This window comes from Triplophysa dalaica, chromosome 24, assembly GCF_015846415.1.
Source record: "Triplophysa dalaica isolate WHDGS20190420 chromosome 24, ASM1584641v1, whole genome shotgun sequence".
Classification (NCBI taxonomy): Eukaryota; Metazoa; Chordata; class Actinopteri; order Cypriniformes; family Nemacheilidae; genus Triplophysa; species Triplophysa dalaica.
The window spans coordinates 13,883,784-13,905,505 of record NC_079565.1 but is presented as its reverse complement, the minus strand read 5'-3'; the positions used below and the strand labels follow the sequence as shown (position 1 = coordinate 13,905,505).

Sequence of the window (21,722 nt, the reverse complement as noted above, 5' to 3'; positions counted from 1 at the left end):
ACTGATCAAATGTAAACCTTGAAGGCACTGTATGTTGTATTGGATAATGGTGTCTGCCGAATGCATGAATGTAAATGTAGGAAACACCTTTAAAAGACAAAACCCCCTAAAAAGTGAAACTGAATAAAGAGGTCATCCTAAAATCATGAACACTTGAGCATTCTGCCATCATACTCACCCTCATATTAGCCCAAACCTTAATGTCTTTTGCTGCTTCTGTGGGAAACAATAACAAAATGAATGGAGCATGTGTACACTGCTCTTTTCCAGACTAGTGGCTGTCAAAAAAGTATCAAAACTCGTACATCTGAAGCATTCACTCCAAGTCTCTTAAGACATATCATATCTAGTCAAAATCTTGCCTTAAAACTCTTGATAGCCTTGGTCACCTCCCTTGTATAGATAAACAGCTTGGAGAACCTGCTAAATGACTCATTTTAGAGGAAAACCCACCAGGGAGGAAGGAAAGTCATATGCATTTTTAAAGACACAGTAACAGTGTATTATAAATTATGACAGATTTATTTTTAAGTCAATTTATCATTTAAATCTATATTATTCAGAGATTGCACGTGGTGTATTTTGTCTTTTTACATATAATTTTAAAATAAATGATTCTAATTCACTTGTCATCCCCATTTTGGGCAATGCATTTAGGAACTTCTTAATCTGTAAGAATATTAAACAAGAATTTATGGAAGTATGACAGCAGTATAATTCCTCTATGTAACATTACGCTACAGACTAAAATTGTGAATAGTGAAAAGATTGTTAAAACATTACACAAGTATGTACATTTGTGAGGTATAGTACTAAAATTGTTAAGTTGTTGACAAGACCTCATAGTATTATACAAAGGAGATATTGTACAGGTATCAACACACACACATCAAAAATTGCACAGGACCCATGTTCTGGTCCTAAAAGAAACCTATAAAAATTAAGCCACATAAAGATAAAATCCACAATAACTGAAACTACACTAGGCCTACATAAACATCAAGAAATTGTCACTTGTGCAAACAGGATTCATACGGAAATAACTGAGTCTGTTTTCTTTTGAATTCATTTTTTACTATACAGCTACAATGCCATTTTAAGTGAAAATACAGGCAAATTAAAATAACACAGTTCAAAAAGGTCCTGAAGCCTTGCTTGTGGCGGAAGTTTTGTCAGTCCATTCTGGTGTGACTTCAATGGGATCGAATTGTGGAAAAACAACGAAAAATACTCTTTGACCCAGGTAAGTAGCCCATTCTGTAACACAAATTAAATGTGAGATGATTTAGTTTGAAAAACTGAATAAAAAATATTTAACTGAAACTATACATTATAATATAATACATTTTTACAATACCTTAATGAAATATTAAAAATTATAATTTCCTCTTGCCCGTGTATGGATATTTACTGCAGTGCTTGCAAGTCTCCATTTAAATACAGTATAATGTTCGTAAATAATGTAGCTTTAGTTGTGCTGTCTATTTTTAACAAAATTCAAGTTTGGCACACTTGTGTCCTATGCTGCAATCCATAACATTTCCTCTCTTTTGCCATCTTTGTTTGAAACAAAATTGCAGATTACTTTAAAATCTTTACATGGTTTGAAATCAGTTACTAGGTGCAGATTTTCAAAGCAGATTTTTTGTTTGTATGTTTTTAACCAAAATGTTACAGATTGTAGCTTTAAGCAATTATGGATTTGGCTTAACAGATTTAAAAAGCTAAACATGTTGTCAGGGGCTCTAATGGTCAGCTTGGATTGTTCGAGCCCAGCAGCAAGGAGCCTTTTTGTTCAAGTCTCACTGTATTTACCCAGGGCCCTCGTGTCTTTGCTAGTCTTGAGTTGCGAGGGTTTGGGTCCCCTGAAATACTGGCCCCACTGACCCGGTCCATAATTCTGCCTAATGCAGGTCTTGTTTTCTTGCAAGTATGTGCACACTGTTTTTTCTGTACATTTATTGACTATAGCCACCGTTACATTTTCAAAACAAATACCAAATTTATAACTTCCCAAATGCCACTTGCTCACTGTAAATATATAATCACTTACCTATGAAGTCATATATGCATTTTGGTTTATCTTTCCAGTAAACCCCCAGGAAATAGACAGGGATTCCAGTAAGCATAATGACAAGCCCGACTCCACACACCAGCGGCTCCGAGTGTAGACTGAAGCCCAGCAACAGAGCCCAGAAGAGCAGGTAACAGAGTGGAACTAGCACATTCACCTGAAACAAAGAAACTTTACTGATCCCATATTAATGCTTTCCTGAAAGAAGCTTTTTCATCCTCATACCAAGCTATATCTCTGTATCTCTCAATGAGACCAACAGGACATTTACATTTAGTCGACATTTCGCGTCTTACAACTGAGGTCAAAAATGGAAACAATCGATGCAACCAAAAGACAACAATGCATAAGTGGACTAACTATTTATGACAAGGCTTGATAATTTTTCCAGCATTCCATGTTTTCACTGTTCAAAAGTAGGGGGTGCTGTTGTATCCTCTAAAAGAGTATTTGCAGATTCTTTCAGAAAGTATGTATGGGTCCAAAAGAGCAAATACTCAAACTGTTTCAATCATCATCATTTTGAATCCTAAATTTACAAAAATCTCTGCTTTTCGTTCAGAATGTAATATTTTGAAGAAACTTGCCCAAAGTTGGAAAGACATAAAATATAACAAATGCAAATAAATGATGTTGCTTTGTTTTTAAAGAAGAATACTGACTACTTTATGTGCATCAACAATAAGTTTGGGTGGTCATGGAAGTTTTGTGAAAATGATCAAAATACTTGCACTAGCTGACAAACTTAAAAAAAGAAATGCACTGTGTTGATGCACAATGCATGAGTTAAAAGTTCATGTTTTTTGGAGGATCTATTGACACAAATGCAATATAATACACAGAATTATGTCTTCAGAGGTGTATAAAGACCTTACGTTATGAAGTTTTTATGACCTTAAAATGAGCTATTTCTATCTACGAACATCGGGGGTCTTCTTGCATGGAATTCGCCATACTGCTTCTACAGTAGCCCTAAACGGACAAACTGCAACAAGGCGTGTTCCATAAATACGTTATCTCCTTCAGCAAAGAACCAAAACATGACGACATCTTAGTGCTGTGCCAACCTCCGAAGTGCTTCGAAAGGGAGGGGAGAGGGATTGAATGAGCCGTTGGATGCAATTCGCAACCTCACTGCTAGATGCCACTAAATTACATACACTTGACCTTTAATGTATTGTGGGATTTGATCTCTATAGCAATTGGTTCCAGTAGCACGACTGGTAAGAGCCTTGCGTTTGCAGTGCCATGATCGCAGGTTAGATTCCAGGGAACTCTTAATGATAAAAGGTATACCTTAAATCTTCCATGGGTAAAGTACTCTTTAATCGTAGAAAGCCCTAAGCAAACGGCATCACATAATACCTTGATAGGCCTGTATAGGTTTGGCTTCTTCCATCTGTAATAGAGCAGGGCAGCAATAGTGACTCCATAAGAGAGGTAGTTGATGAAAGACACATAGTTTATAAGGTTGTGCGTTTCTCCAATGCACAAGATCACGATTGTGGCAGTGCACTAAAAGGTAGAAAGAGAGAGTTTAGAAAATGAGAGATTTGTGTTACTATAAGAGAAACTCTCTATGCTTATGATGTGAAATCCTGTTAAAGTACATGTGACATACACAGACTAGAAGAGCAGGGATCGGTGTGCAGTGCTTAAAGTGGATCATAGCCAGAAGACTGGGTAAATGTCCTTCCCTCGCTCCAGAAAAACATAACCTGTTTGTAGCCACCCAAAAACGAAACCATTTTTAAAATGCTTTACATTTCATCACAAGATGCTGTCTTAGTCTGGATATAAAAGTAAAGTAAACGTATTTATCACACACTGTTGAAAAGCAGGTAATGTGCAAACCTGGAGGAGGTGAAGAGGTAACCATTGATGCCCCCAAAAGTTGAGAGTGCCACAGAGATGGGCATGAGAGTGGAAAACATCCCAAGAAGTTTCTCACCGAAAGTCTGTGGCAAGCATCAACAGCCTATATGCATTACATTAACATAAAAGGACATGGAGACGCGATACGACAAAGGCCAGTATACTCACAACAGCCACTGCATTGGAGGAGAGGAGCTCATCGGGAGACATAGACGAGAAGTATGCAATATTTGTGAGAGTGTACACAATGGTCACCAGAGGGATAGAGATGTATATGGCTCGTGGCAGATTCCTGAAAAAACAACATTTTGTGCAATAGCATAAAAAAGCATTAACAAAGAAGTAATGCATCATGACCATTTCTTTTTCAAAACCTTTGAAAAAGCTGCACTTTGTAGCCTTCTCTCTATCGCCATCTCTCTTGGAAACATAAAATTGCACTTTACTTTGTTGATATTTTACATGTTATCTTTACATGTATTGAAGTCAAACTGACATAATTATTATAATGTAATAAGGTAAAGTAAGGACACAGTTTTGAAAATTGATTTTTATGTATTTTCTTAAAGGAGTAGTTCACCTTCAAAATCGTTTACTCAGCCTCTTGTCACTTCAAACCTGTATGACTCTTATTCTTCTGCAGAACACAAAAGAAGATATTTTGAAAAAGAAGTTGTTAACTGCCCCCCATTCGTTTGCATTGGTTACAATGGAAGTGAATGGAGGGCTGTGCTGGTCTGTTACCAATATTACCAATTTTTGTTCTGCAAAAGAAAGAAAGACATACAGGTTTGAAGTGACAAAAGGATGTGTAAATGATGACAGCATTTTAATTCATAGGTGAACAACTCCTTAAATAACTAAATAAATATATTTTTTTGTAGAAAGTTATTGTTTGCATCTTAAAGGCGATCTCCTCAGAATGACTGGCCAATTACCATCTAAAAATGTACTTTGGTGTTTTAAGTAAAAGTAAAACATTTTTTTTTCATAATATCTTTCTTTGTGTTTAACAGAAAAGGTTTGAAACAACTTGGGGGTACTATGACCACAAGTGGCTTATCCTTAGCGTGACCCAGTAATGTTGTTTCAGCAAAATTAGTTTACTTTATTCGAATAGTGAAATGAAACTAACCTTCTTGGATCCACCAGTTCCTCTGTAACATAGTTTAGGAAGTTCCAGCCACTGAAGGCAAAGGAGGCGTGTAGAAAGGCCAGAGCGATCTGTCCTATAGACGGAGGTTTATCAAACCTGAACGCTACCTGTGGAGTCAGGCTCTCATAATTGCCTAACCACACAGAGAAAGGTTTTTTGGACAAATAAAACAGTTATTGTCAATGCAGAGGAGATGTGGCAGATTTCACCTAATTTATATAATGACAGAAGGATATATTAACTAGACTGATGATTTTAACCATATTTGGCTGTTTTGAGATGACCAACATCTGTCAGCAATGTGCCTGCTTAGTTAGGCCTAAACCTTACGTCCAAATCAAGATCTATCCATAGCTTTGTCAAATCTAATATAATTATTCTAGTCTACAAAATATTTGATGTTATATAACTGGAGGGATTGTTATATTTAAGCATTTTTGTGTAGCCTATTTTTAAGATTTGTTTTAATTGTGTCCTAATGCAGGCATGCTATTCCAAATTGTGGCACTTATTCATACTATTGTTTTCTGTTTTGGATAATAAACCCCAGGGTAACTCTACACATTGTAGAAAATAAAAAGATTAGGGACTGGTTTCACAGACAATGGCTAAAGACTAGTCCCAGACTAAAATAAATGTTTGAGCGGTTTTAACAGAAAAAAAACTTGTCCTGACCTTTCTTAAAATTTGTCAATGCCGATGTTTTATCTCAAGATGCACACCAGTTTAGAATTCAAATTTTAAAGTTTTACATAATTAATATTGCATATAGGAATTTATAGTCTGTTTAATATTTGACCTGTGTTTCTCCTTTATCTTAAATTTGTACTCACTGTGCGTGTGTGTGTGTGTATGTGTGTGCTGGTGTGTGTCTATGTCTATATGTGTTAGTACGTGTGCATACTGTGTGTGTGGAGCGTTTGTATGTGGGTATGACTGTATTTTGTGTTTTCACCTTTCTCTTGTTTTTAATTGTTTTGCTTAAAGTCAATATGTCTCATGTTCAGCTGCTTTGTAACAATGCAAATTGTAAAAAGCGCTATATACTGTAAATAAAGTTTAGTTAAATTGAGTTGAATAATGTTTTTTCCCAAAGCACTTTTAAAAAAGTGACTTAAATATCCTAATTTAACTAATGCATAGTCCTGGCTTAAGTTTAGCCTTGTCTGTGAAACCGAGCCAAGGAAATGTATATAATGCTTAAATATTGACCTATTACCATGTCCTTGAGATCTTGAGAACCCCACCTCCCCACCCTCAAAAAGAAGTGACATTTGCAAAATCATGGAGAATTAAACAATTCATGCTCTGATGCTCTCACCTCCATAGATCTGCATCAGACCAACAGTAATGATGAGACCGAGAGCCAGAAGCTTTCCAACAGTAAACACATCCTGGATGCGAGTGGCCAAACGCACGCTGTAGCAGTTCACCCAGGTCAAAAACACTACAAGCATACACAGAGAAAAACTATGAAAATTGCTACAAGGGTTCGGCAGTTTGAATTTTTTTTCAAATGATGCTGTACATTTTTATGCATCTGGCAGACAATTTTATTAAAAAGTTGATTATCAATTGAGACAGGAACACTCTCAAAAAACTTCTCTTTTTATTCTCTTACGTTTTAATGTTCAACTAGTAGGCTATATATTTTTTAAGAGCGTGGATAATGTTCATGAACACTTGTAAAAAAAATAGAAAAAAAAGAACTTGATGGAAATGTGGTAATTTTACAGGAAAAATAGGGTGCTTGTAATTCTTCTGGCTAATCCATCAATGTCACCGGCACTTTCTCTCTTTCTTTAAACACTCTTTCATATTCACTTTGCTTTTCTACCAATAAAAATGTGCTGTTCTGTTACCAAAATTTTTCCAAATATCTTCTTGTGTGTTCAGAAGAAAGAAAGTCTTACTGCTTTGTCATGACAAGAGGGTGTGTAAATGATGACAGAATTTTCATTCGGAAGGTGAAATGCTCCTTTAATAACTATTATTTGTTTAAAAATTTTATGTAAAAAGTTACTGATTGCATTTTAAAGGAATACTGTTCTTAGTTCTTAGCAGTACTAAGAAGTTGATGGAAATTTGGTAATGTTACAGGAAAAACAGGGTGCTTGAAATTCTTCTGGCTAATCCATCAATGTCACCGGGCACTTTTTCTCTTTCTTTACACACTCTTTCATATTCACTTTGCTTCTCTACCAAAGTAAAATGTTGCCGGTGTTTATGCCCAATTAAACAAATAGCTTTCATTGAGATAAAGAGCAAAGGGCAGGTCTGTGAAGAGATGGAGCGCCCTGAGTTTTTCTAGAGCTCATTGTTGTTGGTGTTTTGGTTTGTGTGAATAACTCCTCAGGTTTCACTGTTTTGAATAATGAAAGCTAATGCGGTAATCACATGCTATTGCCTCTGCAGCCTCCATCACAGAGCAGTCAAGTGCTATTGGCACAATCTGAAGTGCGTCTCATTCATTCAGGCAAAATCATAAACACATGTATAGATATTATCATTCATTCATTTATTTGATCACAGAGTCATTAAGATGGTGATTTTGTAAAGTTGACAGTGAAGTGTCACCAAATTAAATTGCCCAAAAAGACTACTTTCCACAAAATACAATAAGAGTGTACTCCCACTGGGCAATCTGAACTGTGCCCGAGCACGTTTGCCCCCTGAGCCCGGTTCATTTGACTAGTGTGATCGCTCCGCTCCCGGGCATGGTTCATTTAATGGTCCCTGGCTTGCTTGGAAGAGGTGGGCCAGAGCATGGTGTGGTTGGGCTGGAGCGTGGTACACATGTAGTGTGAGCGCAAAACGTGCCGGAGCACAGAACCCAACTATGACGTGAATTATGCGACTGTTTGAATTCCGCCCGTAAAAAAACTGATAAAACAGCACACTTAAACGTGCAGGCATGTGTCATCGCAGCCTATACTACTCCAGGTTTGTCAAACATAATCCAACATGTGTAACGATACGCTTTACAATGTTAAAGAATGAGAGGGTGATTTAAAAGCATAATGAGCCGTTTACTCTAGTATCGCTCTCGAATGACAATGACATAAGCAGATTGGTCTGTGCAGCACACACAAACTAAACATGGAGATGGATTCTGTTGAGCTGAGAGGGATGCTTTGTTTACGTTTGCTTCGAAGCAGTCTCATCGTAACGATGAAAGCATGCCCGGCTGTGGATGGTAAAGAGCAATGTGAGGGTAGGCCAGCGGGGGAGTGGAGAGGGGGGGAAATTGCGCTCTCACAGTTGAGAGCGACCGGGATATATGTGAGTACGCCCTTAGTCTGAATCAATGTTGTTACGCTCAAAAAATCTGGAATGTTGCAAGCAATTGCCAGCAGGCAAAATTGCTTCACAATATAGAAAGAAAGCAGCTTGACATTAATGAGAACTACATCAAACATTTCAAGAAATTGTTGCGCATCAGAAATTAGCCTACTGTCAGCTATTCCCATATTGGCTATTCCCAATTTAACACGATGCTCTATGAGAAGACTTATCATTAAGGTATAAATGTATAGAGACTGTAAGATTAGTATTAAAGATGACAGATTTCAAATAAAACCAGACATGCCATTCCAGCTTTTGGAATTTGACATGATATATAACAGGCAACAAACTATAAACATAAGAATCTGCAAAAATAGACCAAAATTACTTCATATGTAATAAGCATAACTGAAACAAATAAAAAATGGTCTACAGACAGTTTCAAAGTAAACATAAACATTGCTGCGGATGCATGCCTTGTATCCCAAACTTAACGATTGTTTAGATAAAGTCGGGCCGAGTACCAAAACAACCTTGTAGCCATTCAGCTTTAAGGTGACCAGTACACAGGACGGACATTAGTCGAGCTGAGCGCTGACGAAAGTGAAAGATGGGGGTAGGGGTGTGTCTGTATTGGTGATTTGAACAACAACAACAACGGCTATGAGAAATCGGACAGCCCGCCTTTAAATGTGACAAGGTTACACGACCCATTCAACAAATGCCAGACCGATCAACAAACACAGACCGGGCCAGATGCCTGCAAGAATATAAGAATAGTCAGACTGTCATCATATTAAACTAATGTCAACAAATAAACGCTGACCCTAAAATCTAATGTATTCATCTATTAATGTATTAAACAATATTTATCAAATCACTACACATTAACACATTATCCTTATGACATGTCTGGTGCAGACTGAAAAGCCTTCTGACTGACAAAGTGATCATTTACAGTTCGTTTTGTTTGGGGCAGGACGAGAAGAGATTGATTATACCCCCAAAATAGGCTGGTGTTATAGAAATAAATTAAGTGTACAACACTGACTAGATCTGCATGGTGCATGCTAATGAAACTTGAATAATGCTGTTTGCACCAAAAGAAAGATAAACGAATATGATTATTTTTAATACACACAAAACTACTCACATATGCAGATGGCGGAGAGCATGCGTGTAGCCATGTATGGAGGAACACAGTGTGGGAAAACAGGCTGCAGCACGTAGTTGGAGAAAGTGAGCGCTATGACTGCCAGGGTGGTGGGATACATGATCAGTACTGCACTCCATAACAGCAGAAACCTAGAGAGCAGTTACAGAACAAAATATATATATATTTTGCCAAAAACTGACATTCTTTTTATTTCATGTATTTCAAAATGAGATGGATGTGTAGTACCCCACAAGACCACCAAAGATCTCTGTGACATAGGAATAGTCTCCACCAGATTTAGGGATGGTGACCCCTAGTTCAGCGTAGCAGAGGGAACCCAGAGCCGCTATACCCCCACCTAACATCCACACCACCAATGCCAATCCAACCGAACCCGAATGCTCCAGAACCCCCTTAGGAGAGATGAAGATTCCTGAGCCAATAATGTTCCCTGAAGAAAAATATGTAAAATTTTAACCGATAGGATAAAAATATGGGCTGAGGCTTACAGGCAAATAATTGATCTGTAATTAGCCTATTAATATACTGCAACCTTTTGGCATGTTGGGATTATTTTCTTACAGTAATTTAACCAACAGGGTTGCATTAAATGCAGTCAACACTAGTACAATCTGGTGAACAGTTCAGCAATAGGAAAAAGTTTCGACATTTACTTTATCATGCTGTGGACAAGTTTAAATGACATCATTTAGGCAAACAATTTGTGTTGGTTTTGAAGGTTTTTGTAGACTTAATGTATGGGTTTGTGCCTACACAGAAATTCAGTTAAAAAAAAGAAACCCATCCTAACACCATTTACTGACGTACGTGTGACAAGAAGCCCTGATGTATAGGCAACAGCAGTAGAATGAGGGGCCCCCTCACTAAAGCCCAGTGTCTGGCAGCTTCTCTCAAGCACCCAAGTGTCTTACAACGACATTACGTAACAGCAGGCATAAATAATTTACTCCTGCCTGTTAAAGTGGAGGAACAATCTTTAGCTTTCATTCAGCCTGTTTCAAGAGGACAGACTCATCTGAAAGACGCATGTTCTATAAAATTTTAAGAATTGTAAAAAGATTTTTTAATACTTAGTTGTTAAAATTTTCGGGACATTTACGAATGCATTGATTTATAATTGAAATAAGCAAAGCCTTGTGTATATTTTAAAAGATTATACAAACACAGAACCAGTTCTCCTGTAATAACCATTGCATTTTCATCCCACTCCATACAGTTGTTATGGTAGGTTAACCTTATTAATGTTCAAAATCCATACTAATAAATTATAATAACTTAAATGTACTTACAATTATAATATTACTACTAAATTGTAAATATAAGCTGTAAAAACATCATAGAACATAATTATAATACAGAAAAACAAAGTGAACATTTAAAGTAACAAACTTTTATTTAGGTATTTTAGCTCATTAAAACGTTCCCACACTTAAGAAATCAACATTTTTGTACATTTAAGTTTTAAATGTCTTTTATTTAAAAAAAAATGCACAACAGAGAGCAACAGGTTTGAGTTGAAAACTTTTCTCACCGATGATGATTGTGCACGCGCTCAGCAGTCCGATCTCTTTCTTGAGTGTCACGCGCTCAGGGATGCGCAAGTCTCCTGTAATGTTGCTATCTGTCATGATGCTCCTCTGAGCATCTGATCTTCTCCTCTGAGCATCTGATCTTCTCCTCTCTTCTCCATCCATCTCAGTAACAGCGAACAGAGAGCTGCTCTGTCTCCCTTCAGCTCGCTCAAACGATTGAGACGGAGTGAAAAGAGCGCGCAGGCGCCGCAACGCGCGCTGCACGGGATAGAATGTTAACTAGTGCGCGGCAGTGTGCATAAACACCAGAGTTGTCCGCTAGATTTTACGGCTTTCAGACTATTATTTCCTCAGCTACCTCTGGAAGTCAGCTCATTTCAGTACTTTTAACAGTGTTGTTCAATCACTTTTTCAAATTCGTTCCGTTGTCTGACAACAGAAAATGTGTGAATATTTAGGGACTTTTCCTTTAAGGGATTGATTTATCATACTGAGTTATCAGTGTTGAATAGGCAACACTGATAGTGTGCTATTAAAAATAACATTGCCTGTACATTTGTATTTCAATGAAATAAATTGTATTTCAACTTCATTGTGTAAAAACTCGACAAGCCTTAAGTTGATTTTGGAGGCACTGACAGAAATGCATATCCCACCACACACCATATTTATAGCCATGAGTTTCATTTGAAACACTTTTAGCAAATAATGCATCGACACATTCATTTGGTTCAGTTGGTTGATACAGCATTAAAATACCAAACAGTCCAATAATAAACAAACAAAAAATAAGCTTGTGCTCATGCGGCATCAATTCTAAAACTTGTTTCAAAGCACAAAATGTAGTTAAGGCCATGTTTACTAATGAAGTTCTAGCCATAGGAAATCTATATGACACCCCGTAAAAATACAGTACAGGGTCATCCCCAAACCCACAGAGACATGTTTTTACAATGAAGAGGTTTCCTCATGCTTCCATTCACACTGAAGAGATCCACAGTGCGGAATTTAGGAAGTCAAGTTGTGAATTTGTGACTGCTGCTTTTATCTGACTAACAACAGTGCATGTGGAATAAAGGAGGCCAGGATTCAGCTGATCCCCCCCAGGAAACCCTATGAGAGTGAGCTGCTTTGTAGTCTGGCAAGAAGTCTGAAACTCTGCCAGTAGTGTGTGACACTAAAAAAGAGGAAGTCGAGCAGAAACCCAATAGATCACAGGAGCCACTAGGAGGAGAGGCAAAACTGTGGGACCCTTAGAGATGCTGACAAAACTAAATACAGCAATACAGTTTATGATTAAATGCCTCAATGAAGATGGCACAGTGCTCATTTCCTTTAATGCAAAATGCGATTTATTTTTTTAGTTTTATTTGAACTCAACTAAATTCTAAGTGAAACCGAATTCAATGGCTTAACAAATCCAAAGCTGTTTCAACTTGCATGCATATTCTAAGTCATATCATATTATCATTCTGTACCTTCAATATAATCACTAACACAAAAAGGGCATCTATACACAAAGTTTAATGAGACTTATGGACCAAAACAACATTTCACACTCTTTATGAGTTTATCAATCAAAGTCAATTTTGGTGCAACTGGATCCATAGCGTCATATTCTGTTCCTCTCTACAGTTCGGAAACTTTACAAGTATTTACATCAGGGAACATTACATGCTGATATTCAATATTAAACTTGAGACTCAAATAATTAAAATGAACAAAATAAACAATGTTTTCATTTTATAGTAACAATATAACATTTGAAAAACTATGTGGCAAAAAATGCTTAGAATTCCCAAGGAGCACATGAAAAACTTTTATTCTACAATAGGGTTGTGCTTTATAAATGTGATCACGTTATGAATGAATTCTTTGGGAATATCTGTCTGTGGTGACAGCCTGTATTTCTATGTGAACTGGTTATGGAAGAATGCTGTGATTTGTTGGGCTGTACTCTGCCCCACTATAGGCTCTAGCTCATTGACTGAAGCGCCGCTGAGCCGATGGATACTGGGAAATTGCTGAAGCAGTAACATGGCCTTCACCTTCCCGACCCCGGGAATCTGTTGAACTAGATTCAAAACCAACGGCTCCAGCAATCTCGACACACTTTTTCTGCAAAATGGGTTCTCTTTGTTCTCTCCAAGAACCTGTGGAAGACAAAAGAGTTGGGATATCTAAGCGGAAAAGCAGGAGCTACAAAAGCCTGTATTGGATGTATCTACTATCCTTTGACATGCTTATGTGTACTAGATTCCTTGACAACAACTGTGTTCAGACCGCCGGCGTCGAGAGCATCAAAAGCTGCTCTAGTTGCCCTTTAAACAACGCTGTAGAAAGATTCGTGGACGACTCTCCTTGACGCCCTCAGCGGCCGCTTCATGCCGGCTCACATTGAAAATGAATGATGAGGATGATGATATGTACGGACGATAAAAGTATATCCACTCACTAGTTGTCCTAAGAGTTGAGCAGCCTCAGCAGGACTGGACACAGGCAGTAGGGTCAAACCCAACTCCAAAACCACAAACTTCTGCAGCCCGCTGAAATATTGCTCACTCAAATGTGTCTTCTCCACGATCACAATACCCTGCAGACCGCTGTTGGCCTACAACAATATAAAACATTATATTAAAACCTCCTTTGAGATTTTAAACTTGAGGTAATTTTGTGATATGTTGTTCAGGGTCGGACTAAAGTAACAAATTTAATAATGTATTACATGTAAAGAAATGCTATTGAGTATTTTACATTTCTGAAGCGGGCAATTTTCCTCCTATGGATATTTCCTGCAACCATATCACTCTCTGACACATACAGGACACATGTCTTATTACTGAGACAGAAATCTACATCACCAAGCTCCTCTTCAAATATGGCCTTCACACTTCCTGCAAATGAAGCAAAAGAAATGTTAAGATAAGGTCTGATTAAATACATTTGATCACACAAATAAATCAGACCTGTGATTGATGTGACAACATTACAAAGCACACAAAAAAGTATTTAAATAAAGATACATATATATGGACGCCCGTTTCTATGGAAGCCTGTTTCCAGCACCGTTGGGATTTTTAATTTGAATTAGTAACTCATAATAATGACTTAAGTATCTCATAATAATAACTAAGTATCTCATAATCATGAGAAACTTAGTCGAAATTTCGACAAAGTTAGTCATAATAATGATTAAGTATCTCATAATAACAACTAAGTATCTCATAATAATGACTAAAGTATCTCAAAATAATGAGAAACCAAATCGAAACTTCGGCTTAGTTAATCAAAATAATGACTTAGTATCTCATTATAATGAGTTACTAATTCTAAAAAAATCCCAAACCCTGGCGGGAACGGGCTTCCATAAAAGAGGGCTTCCATAGATATGTATCTTTAAAGTTTCTAAATTTTCGAAATTTCGACTTAGTAAGTCATAATAATGACTTAGTATCTCATAATAATGAGAAACTAAGTCGAACGTTCTCATAATAACTTAAATCATTATTATGAGATACTAAGTCAATATTATGACTAACCAAGTCAAAATTTCGACTTTGTTTCTCATCATTATGAGTTACTAATTCTAAAAAAATCCCAACCCTGGCGGGAACGGGCTTCCATGGAAAAGGGCACCCATAGATATGTATCTTTAAAGTTTCGAAATTTCGATTTAGTAAGTCATAACAATGACTTAGTATCTCATAATAATGAGAAATTGAGTCGAACGTTCTCATAATAACTTAAGTCATTATTAGGAGATACTAAGTCAATATTATGAGTTACTAATTACAAAAAAAAACGGGCTACCATACATATCTGATATACATATCTTACAGACAGAACAAAAGACATCTGAGATAATTGAGATCCAGTATTAGTTTGTTTTACTTCTTGACCGTTTTAATAAATGTAGCATAGTTTGCAATGGTTGATGAGGTTGAACGATGCTTGCTGCTTGTGATGTAAAGGTTTTATTGCAAATAATGAAAATATTTACCTTTGAGGCACTGCACAAGGTTCGAGCTCCTCCACTTCTCATTAATAATGATATGTCCATATGGAGGCGCAGCATTAAGCAGTTTCGCGGAAATGGGTTTTGATTCCATAACAAAAACAACACGTTACAATTAATTCGACGATGTAAGAATATATTATATTCCTCTAAACAGCACGTACTTGAGAGGTCCAGCTGTGTTCGTTGAACTGAGTGTGCATGTTCACAACACAAGATCAAACTTCCTAAATGACAACAACCCGGCCTCAACAAATCCCGCGCGCGTAGTTTGAGTCGCAAGTACCGCGATATTTGCACTTCACGGCGCCAACACTGATTGGCTGCTGTGGGTCCATTTAAACAGTCGAATCCTCACAACAGCGTTCTTGCGTGCATTGTGCTCGTTGATAACAAATAGTTTGGATTTGATTTGGGTTTTTATATAAAGTGCTGTCCGTGGTGTGATTAAAGGTAAGTGTAGATAATTCTGCTTGTTTCGGACGTTATATATTGTATGTATTGTATACAATTAATTATGTCATTCATTTAACCTCATTGAACTTACAAATTAAATAGGGAAACTTTTAAAGTCTTTTTGCTATGTGCATTAGTGATGTTGTGGGTTATGTGCAAAAAAGTGAATCTGATCATTCTGACCCGGTGTCTGTGATGCCCATCAGCTGTGAGGATCTAAGTCTGGACATGTTTGAGTCCCAGTGAAAAAAAGCAGCACAGATGCTGTCTGTAATAAGCGATGACGTGGGTGTATTGTTTTTCGTTATATGCAGACTATTGGTTATAGGCCAACAATGTTGTACTTCACGCCCATATATTAAAAAGAAGATTTTGATACATAACACTTTCTAATATGTAACCATCATCCCTTTATATATATATATATATATGCACTAAATATTTGTATACATGGTGTATACAAGACTGTTGGTGTGTTTCTGTCATTTTTGCTTTGACAGTTGTACATTTATTTTATCACAGCTCTCTTGCACTAACTGTAATATCTTTGAGCTGTTGACCTCTTCCTGTGTTCAATAAGTCTGGTTTCCAAAGCAAATGGTCTTTTGTCTTACCTTTGTCTTTAGGGTCCTATCTCAGGATGGGGTTTTGGTTACTCATGCTATGGGTGTCAAGTATGCAGTATGGTCAGGTTGAGGCTTTCTTTGAATGGCTGAAGAAAGCCGAACCAGGTCCTCCCCCAAAACAACCCGTCGCCCCCGTCGCGGCGCAAGGTGATGTGCCAGCCTTTGAGATGAGTGTTGCAGATGAGACGTTTCTAGCTGAAGCCAAGCAGATGGAACTGAGTCCTCTGGACAGCTGCCATTTCCGGGTATGGATGAAATGTTACCATCCTGAAACGTCTGTAGTGCTCATTTCAGCTTAAAAAGAAAATACAGTACGTTTTGTAAAGCAAGTTGTCATTACGTTCAATCACGCCTGGTCTCCAATTTTATGGACACTTTTTGATATCCATAACTTTAGTCCATGATAATTAAAGGGGTGATATGACCGGGCTAAAACAAATATTATCGTCTGTTTTAGATGTAGGGCAGTGTATACAAGATTTAAGGTTAGAAAACACTGGATTTCCCACATACCGTGCATGTTTGTATCTCCTTTGCCCCGCCTCTCTGAAACGTGTGGATTTTTTACAACGCTCATGAAAAGTGAGGTGTGCTACGATTGGCGAGTTAACCAGTGCGTAGTGATTGGTCGAATACTGCAAGCATGTGACTTACCATATTTGGAACATCAGGTTCTAAAGCAATTGTACTGACAGGTACGCCCACCTTACTTGCGTATACATTTGGGCGATCTTCGTCAAATCAAAACACTAATTTACATAGATTTGTGGGGTGTGGTATTCGCTTTTAGATGGAATGCATCTTTTGTTCCCACACTTTCATATTTGCAATTTTACGTGTCTAATACATGCATGAGAAACTATAACAATGTATAAATAAACAATAAATTATTATTCTATCTGTCCGTGATGGGAACTGCCTGATATGACCTGCTTTTATTAGTGACCAGATGTGTTTACATCAAAATGCTGTATTTTGAATGGACTGTTATGATACTTGATATTTATTTATTTAATTGTTTGTTTATTTCTCCAATGAAAAACAGGTTGTTGCTCAGCTCAAAGCTATCTGTAGTGGCCTGTCTGAGGAGCAGCTGGCCAAACTGGGCGTGGCCTTGTTTAACTGCCAGTCAGAGGTGGAGGGACGTAGGACGTACCCCTGCACTGAAGAAATGGTATGTTCAGTGACCAAAACTTTACTGTCAAGTCAGTCTTTAATTCACAGAACAATCTCAGCAATGACATGCGAAGATGGTCACTTTCTATTCTAGCATCTACAGAATCATGAGTTCATGTAGCCTGAACTAACAATACTCTCTGTCCCTCGCTTCAGACTATTAAAGAGTGCACTGCTGATATGGATTCGGACACATGGAACGCGTATCACATCGTCAGCAACAGAGCGCGCTCTGTGTGTTATGCCACACGCCAGCAACACTTCCGCAGACGGGCTGAACTCACAGTCAACGCCCTGATCTCCACAGCAACCAGTCAGCTGGACGCCATGAACGATCTAAAGGTGGGGTACCAAACGTCTGAGGCATCTGATGGCAAATGGATTATTTTGATGCACAGCATATTAATGTAAGGGTAAGGGAATGATGACAAAAGATTCATTCGAATCGCTCCTGTGGTTTTATTGCTGGTGTGAAGGAGGGACAGAAGGAGTTGAGGGAGATGACCGCTGCGTCTCTTGACAAACTGCTGGAGGGTCACGGCACCCTTCAGCTTCAGCAGCATTTACTGAAGGAGGGTCAAGATCAGCTGGACTCCTCCATCTCTGACAATCTACAGCGACTGGCGCAGGAGAAAGCTCTCATCAGCACCGGACAACAGCTGGTGGCACAGCTCATTCAGGGCATTGCACAGAGGATGGGTTAGTTTACAAGGAAAGAATAAATATGACGTGCTATTTCGTGGTTGTTTAAGATGCTTCCAAAATACCATAGTACTGCTATATTACATTTCTTTAAAGGGATAGTTAATCCAAAAATCTGTTGTTTATTCACCCTCAGGTTGTTTCAAACATGCATACATTTCGTTGTTCCAATGAACACAGATAAAGATATCTGGAATAATGTTAGCAATTTTCTGTTCTGGGACATCATCCACTACCATAGAACAAAAGGACAAATTTTTTCTTACTGTTGAACACGTAATTAGACATTTTTGAGTTCTCTGGCACCTTTGACTACCATTTAATTCTTCCTACTATGGTAGTCAATCATCTAATCAAAAATCTTCCTCGGTGTTCATTGGAAAACAAAGTCATTTGTACAGGTATGAAATTACATATGGGTGAGTAAATGATGACAGAATTTATATATTTGGGTTAATTATCCCTTTTAAAATAGCTGACTTCATTTTAACTGTATATTGCAGCCATGTGAAATGAGCCGTCATCCATTCTGTTTCATCTGTTTATAGAGAATGTAAGCGGTCAGCTCAAGGACCAGGCCTCAGATGTGGAGGAGGGGCATCAGGCTATTCTGAGTGACCTGGCTGTGGTACGAGGAAATGCTCAAGATATCTTCCAAAAAATGGGTGAAACTCTTCTCTCGTTACTAGTCTTTACTTGTATCACTGGGCAGCGTTTAGTATCTAGTATGATATTTGATTGAGAACACAGCCATTATGATGTTCTAATGGGTAGAGTAGGCACGGACAAACTAGAGAATGTGAAAGTGGTTATTTTTTTTAAACTGTCTCTCGTACGTAACTGTGTTGCAGAGCTCAATCTGAAGGGTTTCCTGCAACACCAGAACATTACGTCTCAGTTTTACTCTGAGCTCATCCATAAACTGGAGCGCATGAATGGAACTCTGGGTTACATGTTGATGTATCTAGACAATATGCAGAACCGTCTGGAGGACCGACTGCACATCATCCAGGGCTACCTTGGGTGGGCAGGTACAGCTTGACAGCATGTTCACTACTCACTGGAGGGGTTTAAAGAGCAGAGGACAAATTTCGGGTATGGGTCACCATATCTGACAAATAAGACACTTTAAGAAACGTGTGTCTTATTAAGGAACAGTTCACATAAAAATTAACGATTTCTTCATTAACTCACTCTTTTGTCATGCGAGTTCAATACTAAGGCAGAATTTATTCCAACAGACTTTAATATTCAATCATGCACACAAGAATGTCAACAAGTGGGTTTCACAGTGGTCCTAAACATCCAAACAGTTTTACAGTAAAATGGCTGCTGGCCTTGTTAGGAGTCGAATTATAATAATTCATCAAATTCGCCAATTTCAACCGTGCTTAAAGGGGTCATATGACACAGCTAAAACAAATATGATTGTTTGTTTTACATGTCATGCAATGTGTATAAACCATTTAAGGTTCGAAAATGCTGTATTTCCACATACTGTACGTGTTTGTATCTCCTCTTTGCCCCTCTTCTCTGAAATGCGTGGATTTTTACAAAGCTCATCACTCTGAAAAGCGAGGTGTGCTATGATTGGCCAGTTAACCAGTGTATAGTGATTGGTCGAATACTGCAAGCGTGTGACGGAAATGTAACGCCTCTTACCATATTTGGAACATTAACTGACCGGTATGCCCACCTTACTTGCGTATACATCTGGGCGGTCTTGGTCAAATCAAACCACGAACTGACGTAGATTTATGGGTGTGTGGTTACACAAGCGGTTTTGGGCAGGTCTGGGTGAGCATTTACTTTTAGATGGAATGCATCTTTTGTTCCGACAATTTAATTTGTTCAATTATATGCGTCTAAACAATGCATGGACAACTGTTACTTATACACAAAAAACCCGTATTCTCGCCATATGACCCCTTTAAGACAATCATTAGTCTTTCCTCAAATTAATTGGAAGTAAATGATTTGTTGGTGTGAAGTAGCTGTAAATTTTGGTTACTTGTTGCGTTTCATTTTTCTTAGGCCTAAGTCTGCGTGCTCTGTGGACATGCACAATGCATGCTGGGTATTTCCTGTTGTCTGCTGTCCTGTTGTCATTCCTACAGTGTGCAACGTTCTCTCGCATTTCTCTGCTTTTCACTGTGCCAATCAATGCCATCGCTGAGATCAATCAGCAATCATCTCTGGACCTGGTGTCGCTCACTTTGCTGCTGTTCACACTTTCACTAGGTAGTGTATCTCGCTTCAACAAGATGTTATGGTGTTTTATTTGTGTGAGGGCCCACATTATTTTCTGTGTTCCAGGTCGTTGGGTTTTGCTGCAAGTGATGTGGTCTCTGTCTAAAATAAAGGGCCAGGCTTGCAGCTCTAACCCTCTCCCTTTAGGACCCCCTACAGAGAAGACCCCTGACAAAGGATGCCCATCCAACAAGCCCTGCCCAGCTTCATCTTTTACCCCAGTCCAGTAAGTCTGTGGTTGTGGTAAGAAGTGTCATAGCCTTGTATGTGTCGTGTTACAATTTTTTTTCTTCTTCTTGCTATAGAAATGATCTCGACTGTGATTTGGAGGTGGAGAGCTTCTTGATGGGTATGTTTTGCCTCTACTGATTTTAACGTATACAGAGTATCACTGTCTGGTTGGTTTAATATGGTATTTACTGGTTTCTGGTATAGCTCATCCATGTATATTGGCCCCGCCCCCAGCTTGTAGCCCACCAAACTTTAGTCATCACAATGTTGGCACACCCAATCATTCCACCCCCCGTCTAAAGAATCGCCACAGCATTGGAGGAGTGAGTAGAACAAAATAAGGAAATAATAAAGAAAATGGAACCCTTTGAATGAAATGGTAAAGACATTTTTATCTGATTACCAGTTGGTGCTGGAGAATGTTCCTCAAAGAAACCTGGGAGGCCTCATGAACCAGTCACGGCGCTCCAGCCCCAATCATTCACTTGCCAGCAACAGGTATGTTTATAAAAAAATCTCATATCATAGGTTGCTATCCACAGCTGCATCATGTCAAACACGCCTGGTTCTACTGGTCTCCTACATGTCACCACCATTACATGAAGACTAATTCCTTGTCTTCTCTCTCTGTTTTCGAAGTTCATTTTCTGGCCGTCCTCTGTGCAGCGGTACCACCCGTTTAGGTCAGCCGTGTAAGAATAAGGCCCTTGTTGGTCAGGACTTCTGTAGGATACATGAAGGTGGCCACACGTCCTACAGCCGACTCTGAATTAATTTCTTTTTTCAAAGTGATTGGCTTGTAAACTTGTTGAAGCATCGACTGTGGAAGCATTCTGTTCTTTTTAACTGTTTAATCTTGGAGATTTTTTTAATCGTTTCTTTTTTGGAGGTCTTGTTTCTTTCAGTGCTGTTTTTAAATGTTTCAATCTCTTATAGTGTACATTTTATTTATAATAAATTCTGACACTAATATAAATCACTTGACTGACATGATTATGCATACTTCATTCTTTAGACACTTGGATTAGTCACTTTTTGATCCTTAGTCAATCAGAATTTTTTAATTGCCAATTTTTGTTGTTCTAAACTCATTCAATTGCTATATAGTATATCCAACTCCTTGAACGTTGTTGCTTTTAACAGTAAAATCAATGTTATTGCTTTGAC

At 38.1% G+C, this 21,722-nt stretch overlaps 3 protein-coding genes across 5 annotated transcripts; 1 reads left to right on the top strand and 2 right to left on the bottom strand.

Annotated features, from left to right (window-relative positions):
* Positions 1-648: 648 nt before the first annotated feature.
* slc7a10b (solute carrier family 7 member 10b) lies at positions 649-11,380 on the bottom strand. The gene is made up of 11 exons (XM_056739915.1): positions 11,099-11,380; positions 9,793-9,997; positions 9,544-9,695; positions 6,427-6,552; positions 5,085-5,238; positions 4,118-4,241; positions 3,929-4,032; positions 3,696-3,792; positions 3,440-3,589; positions 2,054-2,231; positions 649-1,257 (listed from the first exon to the last, which is right to left on the bottom strand). The coding sequence occupies exons 1-11, from the start codon at positions 11,259-11,261 to the stop codon at positions 1,133-1,135; spliced, it is 1,578 nt and encodes a 525-aa protein (XP_056595893.1). The 5' UTR covers positions 11,262-11,380; the 3' UTR covers positions 649-1,132.
* Positions 11,381-12,438: 1,058 nt separating this feature from the next.
* Positions 12,439-15,376, bottom strand: faap24 (FA core complex associated protein 24). Of its 2 annotated transcripts, XM_056740241.1 has the most exons (5): positions 15,279-15,376; positions 15,100-15,133; positions 13,854-13,993; positions 13,555-13,710; positions 12,439-13,252 (listed from the first exon to the last, which is right to left on the bottom strand). In XM_056740241.1, the coding sequence occupies exons 1-5, from the start codon at positions 15,315-15,317 to the stop codon at positions 13,010-13,012; spliced, it is 612 nt and encodes a 203-aa protein (XP_056596219.1). In that variant the 5' UTR covers positions 15,318-15,376; the 3' UTR covers positions 12,439-13,009. The 2 variants fall into 2 exon arrangements, with proteins under 2 accessions (XP_056596219.1, XP_056596218.1); XM_056740240.1 differs by having other exon boundaries at positions 12,443-13,252; positions 15,100-15,370.
* Positions 15,377-15,439: 63 nt separating this feature from the next.
* bmb (brambleberry) lies at positions 15,440-21,543 on the top strand. Of its 2 annotated transcripts, XM_056740157.1 has the most exons (13): positions 15,440-15,567; positions 16,197-16,441; positions 17,242-17,370; positions 17,529-17,714; positions 17,849-18,071; positions 18,623-18,739; positions 18,926-19,105; positions 20,109-20,315; positions 20,391-20,550; positions 20,630-20,673; positions 20,760-20,878; positions 20,962-21,053; positions 21,195-21,543. In XM_056740157.1, the coding sequence occupies exons 2-13, from the start codon at positions 16,211-16,213 to the stop codon at positions 21,322-21,324; spliced, it is 1,818 nt and encodes a 605-aa protein (XP_056596135.1). In that variant the 5' UTR covers positions 15,440-15,567; positions 16,197-16,210; the 3' UTR covers positions 21,325-21,543. The 2 variants fall into 2 exon arrangements, with proteins under 2 accessions (XP_056596135.1, XP_056596136.1); XM_056740158.1 differs by lacking the exon at positions 18,926-19,105.
* Positions 21,544-21,722: the final 179 nt, after the last annotated feature.

Excerpts from the sequence above, each read along its gene's own strand:
- slc7a10b (XM_056739915.1), bottom strand. The coding sequence starts at position 11,261 with ATGGATGGAGAAGAGAGGAGAAGATCAGATGCTCAGAGGAGAAGATCA. Across the intron at positions 9,998-11,098 it reads CGCGTGCACAATCATCATCG|GGAACATTATTGGCTCAGGA; the intron begins GTGAGAAAAGTT and ends ATTTTTCTTCAG. Across the intron at positions 2,232-3,439 it reads ACCTATACAGGCCTATCAAG|GTGAATGTGCTAGTTCCACT; the intron begins GTATTATGTGAT and ends TCTTTGTTTCAG.
- faap24 (XM_056740240.1), bottom strand. The coding sequence starts at position 15,208 with ATGGAATCAAAACCCATTTCCGCGAAACTGCTTAATGCTGCGCCTCCA. Across the intron at positions 13,994-15,099 it reads CCTTGTGCAGTGCCTCAAAG|GAAGTGTGAAGGCCATATTT; the intron begins GTAAATATTTTC and ends CTTCATTTGCAG. Across the intron at positions 13,711-13,853 it reads AAATTGCCCGCTTCAGAAAT|GCCAACAGCGGTCTGCAGGG; the intron begins GTAAAATACTCA and ends ATATTGTTGTAG.
- bmb (XM_056740157.1), top strand. The coding sequence starts at position 16,211 with ATGGGGTTTTGGTTACTCATGCTATGGGTGTCAAGTATGCAGTATGGT. Across the intron at positions 17,371-17,528 it reads ACCCCTGCACTGAAGAAATG|ACTATTAAAGAGTGCACTGC; the intron begins GTATGTTCAGTG and ends CCCTCGCTTCAG. Across the intron at positions 20,879-20,961 it reads ATCGCCACAGCATTGGAGGA|TTGGTGCTGGAGAATGTTCC; the intron begins GTGAGTAGAACA and ends TCTGATTACCAG.